This window comes from Leptonychotes weddellii, chromosome 11, assembly GCF_054177405.1.
Source record: "Leptonychotes weddellii isolate Sample4059 chromosome 11, ASM5417740v2, whole genome shotgun sequence".
Taxonomy (NCBI): Eukaryota; Metazoa; Chordata; class Mammalia; order Carnivora; family Phocidae; genus Leptonychotes; species Leptonychotes weddellii.
This window is the reverse complement of record NC_138379.1, coordinates 82,150,988-82,159,071: the sequence shown is the minus strand read 5'-3', so window position 1 is coordinate 82,159,071 and position 8,084 is coordinate 82,150,988. Positions and strand designations below refer to the sequence as shown.

At 44.7% G+C, this 8,084-nt stretch overlaps 1 protein-coding gene across 2 annotated transcripts in view; it reads left to right on the top strand.

The window, feature by feature from the left end:
- The first annotated feature begins 687 nt into the window (after positions 1-687).
- CD3E (CD3 epsilon subunit of T-cell receptor complex) overlaps positions 688-8,084 on the top strand; it is a 12,296-nt gene continuing 4,899 nt past the window's right edge. Inside the window, exons 1-4 of one of the 2 annotated variants that reach the window (XM_081799361.1) lie at positions 688-830; positions 941-1,052; positions 3,477-3,497; positions 5,119-5,136. In XM_081799361.1, coding sequence (XP_081655487.1) covers positions 1,004-1,052; positions 3,477-3,497; positions 5,119-5,136 — 88 coding nt within the window. In that variant the 5' untranslated portion in view covers positions 688-830; positions 941-1,003. The remainder of the gene's footprint in view (positions 831-940; positions 1,053-3,476; positions 3,498-5,118; positions 5,137-8,084) is intronic. The other variant, XM_081799362.1, reaches the window with a different exon arrangement.

The following is an 8,084-nucleotide window of genomic DNA, read 5'->3' as shown; positions in this document are numbered from 1 at the left end:
TCAGGGTTGTATGTTCAAGCCCCACGGTGAGTGTAGAGATTACTTAAAAATAAGATCTCATGGGGCGCCTGGGTGGCTCAGTTGGTTAAGCGACTGCCTTCGGCTCAGGTCATGATCCTGGAGTCCCGGGATCGAGTCCCGCATCGGGCTCCCTGCTCGGCGGGGAGTCTGCTTCTCCCTCGGACCCTCCCCCTCTCATGCTCTTTCTCTCTCTCAAATAAATAAATAAAATCTTTAAAAAAAAAAAAAGATCTTTAGGGGTGCCTGGGTGGCTCAGTCAGTTAAGTGTCTGCCTTCGGCTCAGGTCATGATCTGACGTCCTGGTTTAGAGCCCAGAGGTGGGCTCCCTGCTCAGCAAGGAGTCTGCTTCTCCCTCTCCCTCTGCCCCTTTCCCCTGCCATGCTCTCCCTCTCACACTCTCTCACTCTCTCAAATAAATAAATAAAACCTTTAAAAATAAATAAATAAAATAAAATCTTTTTTAAAAAAAAAGCAAATATTCAGTGCTCCCCTCCTTGTCACAGCTTATTTGGGGGGATGGGGTATTTGAGAAGGGAGTCCCAACCATGGCATTATTACCGTGCAAGGCCCCGCGCAGTGAAATTGCAGGTATTTCTCATCTTCCCTTCAGGTTTTGCCACAGCCCTGTTGCTTGTGCTATGGGAAGATAGGAGGCCCATCTCTCCCCAGCCAACCCAGGTGGCTGCCTCTGCCTCCAACGTTTCCAAGTGACGTAGAACCCTACAGGCCCAGAGGCCCCTCCACACTTCCTGTGTGGGGTTCAGAAACTCACCTCCCCTCCCAGCCTTAGGTGCCTGCTTCGGAAAATGGTGAGTCTCCCTCTCACGGGTCCCCTTTTCATCCCGGCATTGGGAACAATGACCTCAGGGTCCTCACCTTCAGCAGGGGTTTTGGGAAAGTCCTCTGGTTTCTTTTTCAGAAGTAATAAGCCACCGGCCTCCGCCATCTTAGGTAGAATAAGGGTCCATCCAGTGAGAGAAGGATGCAGTCGGGGAACCTCTGGAGAATTCTGGGATTCTGTCTCTTATCAGGTAAGTAGGATGAAATGAGAAAGGGTGGTATTTCTCCAGACTATGGGAAGGCTCCCAGCCTACCTTGGTGCTGCCCAGTGGTCCCAAGGAGCCTCATTTACCAGAAGATGGAAGGAATGTTTTGTGCTACATGAAAGCAGGGATCTAAGACTGCAAGCTAGTGGGAAAGAATACGCTCCATGCACGGGAGAATTTTCAGGGAACAGCCAAAGAAAAGCATTTGGGATCATTGCTTTTGAAAGCAGAGAACTTTCTCTGCCTCCAAGAACAAAAGCTGGTTCATCAGTAAACTACCCAACCTCGAAGAACGAACACAAAAGAGATTAAAGCTAATCTCCACCCCTCCTCCAGCCAGGAATCTCAAAATTAATCCCCAAGACAATACACGCTGATGACCAAGAGCTTTCAATTAATTTAGTCCTTTTTGAAGCAAGGGAGAATATAAATTGATAAATAACCAAAAGCAATTCCACATCCCAAAGGAGATAAGATAAAAAAAAAATAAAATAAAGGTTGCCGTTTAAGTGCCAGACACTGTATAAAGAAAAAATTCTTTACACGTGTTACCTAATTTAATTCTTACCTCCATCTTGGAAGGTAAACGTTACATCCTCTATTTTACAGACAAAGAAACTGATACGCGAAGGTAGTAAATAACTTGTTTAAAGCCACGCAGCTAGTAAGTGCGAAAGCAGACCTGGGGAACGCGACTGTCTGCCTACAAGGCCTATGCGCCTCATGGCTACATGGTGTAAAATGGCTCTGGATGGCTTTATTTCAGCAGCCTAGAAAAGGCTGGGGCTCCTCAGAGCCAGAGCCATGATGTCTCCACTTCCTGCTTCGCTGTGAAGGTCTCAGGCTTTTTTTTTTTTTTTTTTAAGATTTTATTCATTCATCTGAGACAGAGAGAATGAGAGACAGAGAGCATGAGAGGGAGGAGGGTCAGAGGGAGAAGCAGACTCCCCGCTGAGCAGGGAGCCCGATGCGGGACTCGATCCCGGGACTCCAGGATCATGACCTGAGCCGAAGGCAGTGGCTTAACCGACTGAGCCACCCAGGCGCCCCTCTCAGGCTTTTTTTTTTAAGATTTTATTTATTTATTTGACAGAGAGAGACACAGCGAGAGAGGGAACACAAGCGGGGGGAGTGGGAGAGGGAGAAGCAGGCCTCCCGCCGAGCAGGGAGCCAGATGCGGGGCTCGATGGGGGCTCAGCCCGATGCAGGCTCCATGCGGGGCTCCATGGGGGGCTCGATGGGGGCTCGATGCAGGCTCCATGCGGGGCTCCATGGGGGGCTCCATGGGGGGCTCGATGGGGGCTGGGTGCGGGGCTCGATCCCAGAACCCTGGGCTCATGACCTGAGCCGAAGGCAGACGCTTAACGACTGAGCCTCCCAGGCGCCCCAGAGTTTCTCAGGCTTGAAGGCTCACACAAATCACCTGGTATTCTGCAGCTTCTGCTTCGGCGGGACTGGAGTAGCGATTGCCATTCTGCATTGCTAATAAGCTCTTGGGCTTTTAAATCTGCGACTGGTCCAAGGAAAACATTTTGAGGTTGTCAAGGGGCAGGGTGTGACTCCTGCAAGGAGGGATCAGGCATTTTCTTAGAGGCTTATAATATCAACTATGTTTTCCCAGGGCGGAGGGGGCAGGGGGGATGGAGAGAGAGAGAGAGACTGGATATCAATGTCCCAAGCACCCCTCAAGATTTGACATCATGAGACTGTGCCCCATCTGCTCTGGAAATGGATGGACCGTGGGCAGGTGGAGGGGGTCTCACTCCATGTAGAGGCTGTTGGTAAAAGAGAGGTCCAGGTATACGGAAAACTTTCAGGCAACATCAGGGAAACTGGTCATCCATAATGAGTCCAAGTTAGTGCTAAGTGAGGAGCCCATTGGAAATGTGACCAGGCTGGTCAGCACACCGGCTCTACGTGATGAGTAAGGGGAGTGTCAAATATCTCCATCTCAAGCAGAAAACAAATGGAAAAACTGAACAGACAAGCCAGAGCCAGAGACAGAACAAGATTCTCAACATTTGTACCTAACCGAGAGCTTGCTTTTCTTCCACAGTCTGATTTTCAAAATGGAGGCTTGGTGGCAAAATTCTTTTGCTATTTCTCCAGTGGCCCAAAAAGTAGCCTGAACTTTTTCTACCTCCTGTTTGTCAAATACTGAGTGTTCATGTTCAATGCTAGACGCTTCTTTGCTTTGTTTCATCCAAACTGATCAGGAACCCCTGGTCCATACCCAGCAATACACATCACTTACCTGGGGTACAGCAATGAGTATGACCCAGGGGTGGTTGGGAAAGACTTTAGATGTTCAGAAATGGTCAGACCAGACCACATTACTTTCTCGGCTTGGAATTTCAGGGACCCACAACATTTACTAACTCTTTTTTTTATTATTATTTTATTTTCTAGTTGGCGCTTGGGGGCAGGAAGGTAAGATATGCTTTCTTTCCTTGTTATGAAATCAACCTGGCATTCTTTGTTTTTATGAATGGAGCTTTCTCTAGACTCCCCCCACCCCCACCCCCACCCCCACTCCCACCCCCACCAACAGAGCTTCCCCAGAGACCCATAAAAGAGGTTTCTACCACCTTCTCCTTTGCCTTTTCCTGGTCAGTCTAGAGATAGTTCCAGCCCAGAAGAGGAAAAGCAATGGACATCATAGGAAATACAAGTCTTAACCATTCAAAAGAAAAAAATTGAGACTGTTGAGTTGAATGTGCCAAAAGTTTTCATTTGTTTGCATTTCATATTTGGTGTGGGATTTTGTAGAAGGTATGAATGTATGCACGGGGATGTGGTGAATAAGCCTCTGGAGCATCATGTGGGTGCACCTTAGAGTCACATGTCCAAATACTCTGAATGTGTGTGCATTGCATTCATGTGTGCACACGAATGTGAGTACACCTGGCCTGGACTTACTTCCCAATCACAGTGGCAGAGTCAGGAGTGTCCCTGTATTGGAAGGCTTTCTATTCAATCAGCTTCTCTGTGCTGAGTGACCCATTTTGTGTTTTAAGGCGGCCACTGGGCCCATCTACATTCTGTGACACTGCCCCCTTTGCAATGTTTTTAGAATCCTTTCTTTTTTTTTCTTTTTTACCCTGCAGCATGCTTTAATATTACCTTATTGACAGATGGAATATGTCAAAAGCACTCATGTGCTTCAGGGTAACTAATCTCTTCTGCAAGCTACTGATTTTTCTTCATCGTTGATTTATGTGCAATACCTATCTTCTTTTTTCCCCAGCTTTATTGAGATATAATTAATGTATAACACAATGTAAGTTTAAGGTGTATAATGTGGTAATTGATATTGCAAAATCACTACTTAGGATCCATGTTTGTAAATTGCCATCAGGTGTTAATGTAGGATGTAGGGCCCCAAACAGCTTTTCCTATACAGTCATGAGGAATTTGAAGATCCATTGTTGTCTTCTTTTTAATTTAGAAAATTATATTTTATTTTTTTAAGATTTAAAAAAAATCTCCACACCCAATGTGGGGCTCAAACTTACAACCCCAAGATCAAGAGTTGCACATTCTATCAACCGAGCCAGCCAGGCGCCGCAGAAAATCACATTTTAATACTGTAGAGAAGTGGAAAGATAAATATAAACTTGCCCATAATTATTTCACCAGTCATAAACATTGCTGACAGGCTGATGCAATTCCATGATGCAGTCTTTTTTTTCCTTTTCTTTTTCTTTTTTTCTTGGAATTGAGTTGACATACAATGTTACATTAGTTTCAGAAGGTCCTGACCCAGGGGAGCAGGGTCTGTTCTGAGTAGCTGATAGAAGTATAGCTAACAGGGGCGCCTGGGTGGCTCAGTCGTTAAGCGTCTGCCTTCGGCTCAGGTCATGATCCCAGGGTCCCGGGATCGAGCCCCGCATCGGGCTCCCCGCTCGGCGGGAAGCCTGCTTCTCCCTCTCCCACTCCCCCTGCTTGTGTTCCCTCTCTCGCTGTGTCTCTCTCTTCAAATAAATAAATAAAATCTTAAATTAAAAAAAAAGAAGTATAGCTAATAGTTGCTTTATCATTTCCTTTTCAGAGACTGAGGAACCTACGGGTAAGAGGATTTTCACCCTGTGGAACAAAATGGTATTAAGGACAATCGTAGTAATAAACACTGAGAACCAGAACTACCAGAGGAAAAATACAATTGTCCATCGGTAGGATTTGTAAGAAATGCGCCTACGTCTGTGGCTGACATGTATCCCTGAGCATGCGTTCAGGGAAGCATACACATGTGGGTGTGGGTGGAAGCCACCACTGAATTTTTATGTAAATCACAAGTTCTTTGAAGGCACAGATGGCGTCTTATTCACCTGGCCCAGTGCCTGGCACATAGTAGGTGCCCAGCAAATATTTTTTAAATGAGTAAATGATCACTAATTCCCTTTCTTCAAGAAGCTGATGGTTTTCTGTAAAAGATAAATAACTGATAGTACAGTGTGTTGTGTGCTGTGATATGGGTAAGTACCAGCTAAAATGAACTATAAAAACAGTAGTGGTCAACTCTACAGAAGATAGTGGGGAAGCTTCCCCAGAGGTGATTCTTGAGCTGAGTTTTAAAGGATGAGCTTTGGGACGCTGGGATGGGTCAGTCAGTTAAATGTCTGACTCGTGATTTTGGCTCAGGTCATGATTTCAGGGTCATGAGATCGAGCCCTGTATCAGGGTTTGTGCTGAGCATGGAGCCTGCTTAAGATTCTGTCTCTCTCTTTCTCTCTCTGCCCCTCCCGCTCACATGCACTCTCTCTCTCTCTCTTAAAAAAAAAAAAGTAATAAAATAAAGGATGACTTTGTATTTTTTTTTTTTTTAGATTTTATTTATTTATTTGACAGAGAGAGACACAGGGAGAGAGGGAACACAAGCAGAGGGAGTGAGAGAGGGAGAAACAGGCTTCCTGCTGAGCAGGGAGCCCGATGCAGGGCTGGTTCCCAGGACCCTGAGATCATGACCTGAGCCAAAGGAAGACACTTAACGACTGAGCCACTCAGGCGCCCCAATGACCTTGTATTTTAGGAAGAAGAATATTTTAGTCAGAGGAGTTAAGGCTGTGTAGTGTGAGGTTAAGAAGCTTAGAGTGCCATATTTGAACCCTGGATCAACTTCTTATTCGTTGAGTGTCTGAATAATTTACTTCACTCTTCTATGCTATAGCATCATCGTGTATAAAATGGAAATAATAATGATACCTAGCTTGTAAGTTTGTTTTAAGGATGGAATAAGTGATTCACTTAGAACATTATCTGACATATAGAAGCAATGGGTGAATTTTAGTTATTATTCTATGGGAAACATGCAGACTAGATAATAAGCATTAGAGTTTATTGAGCATGCGTATTCTAGGTATTGCCCTAAATATTTTACCTGAATTTCTCATTTAATTCTTCTAATCTCCCTATTCTACAGATAAGGAAACCAAGGTTTAGAAAATAAATAGCCCAAACACTGAGATAAATAGAAATGCAGATTTAGTTGATACTGATGCTCATTTTCTTAACCATCATGAAACACTGTCTCTGGATGGATGTGTATTAAATCTTTGTGAGCATTCTAACTATTTCTAGGCACAGACGTCCAGGCCCTTGTATGAGCATGTATGTCTAAGCTCTGCTACCAAATCTGCGCTGATAAAACTCCTGAGCAATTTTCTTTACATTCTTTACATTTCTTTTCAAACAAACACACCACGCAGAGTGAAGTGTCTATTTACTTTTAAATGGTTTTATTTATGATTTCTAGCTCATTTAACATTGCTAAGAAATAGCAGTATTGAAAAATTATTTCTAAGTCAAAATAACATCAACTATCTACATCATTATACTCAACCCCCAATTATTAGCAGATAGATAAATCTGGAGAATGACTTGTTTACCATTCCGTATGATCTCAGCCAGAGAGGTGCCTGAGCAACTGGGTCAGAACTCAGTTCTGTTCTCCATTGTAGCAGGACTCCAAGAAGGAAAGGAAGAAAGTAACTAATATTTTTCTTTAAGCATCCGCTGTGTACCATTCATTTTAACCAGCACAGTCCATTTAATACTCACAAATACCCTGTGAGGTGGGTGTTTCATCTCCATTTCCCGGATGAGTAAACTGAGGCTCAGAGAAATTCAATGACTTGTCCTCAAGCACACAGCCTAAGGCAGATCTGGGATCCAAACACAGGGCTGATGCAGTCCAGTGCTCTTTCCCCAACAGCATACTGTAGCAAAAAGCCCCCAACAGGGAGAGGGCTGTCTCTGAGCACCACCACCTCTCCTGTATTCCAGCTGCCACATCCAGGCTTGAGCATAACCTAGTGCCGCCCTGTGTCCCGGCCACAAGTCTTCCAAAAAGCAAGGATGCACCCCAGCCGCACCTCCCAGGATAACATTGCCTGCTGTGAGGAATGTGCCTGGGCCCCTAAATTATCTTAGCGGATTTCAGTTGTCCACACCAAGAGTGCCTCCCTCTAACAAAAATTATTGAGAGTTGATTATACTCAGGAGATGGTTCAACATAAAGCCACTTTTTATTGGAAGAACCATTCCTTTAAAATGAGTACAGTCCTTTACATAATTTAAGGGCAATGAAAGAAAAGTGGTATAAAATAAGGAGAAGGATGCTTGATCTCTACTATGAGGGATTCTGTTCATTATAAGAGAGAACTTCTGAATGGTGAAAAATAGGTAAGACCAAGAATCAGTGGCTCAAAGATCTTGTGAAGATGAGTGAAGGTCTTTATCTCTGAGAAGACCCTTTCATGTCTATCCAGAATACAGTTCGTGCTAATGTAGGAGGCTGAGCTTGAAGACTTCTAGAATTTTTCAGCTTTAGGGTTTTAAGACTTTCTGAGCTTTGGGCGCCTGGGTGGCTCAGATGGTTAAGCGTCTGCCTTCGGCTCAGGTCATGATCTCAGGGTCCTGGGATCGAGTCCCGCATCGGGCTCCCTGCTCCTTGGGAGCCTGCTTCTCCCTCTGCCTTTCTCTCTTGCTCTGTCTCTCATGATTAAAAAAAAAAAAAAA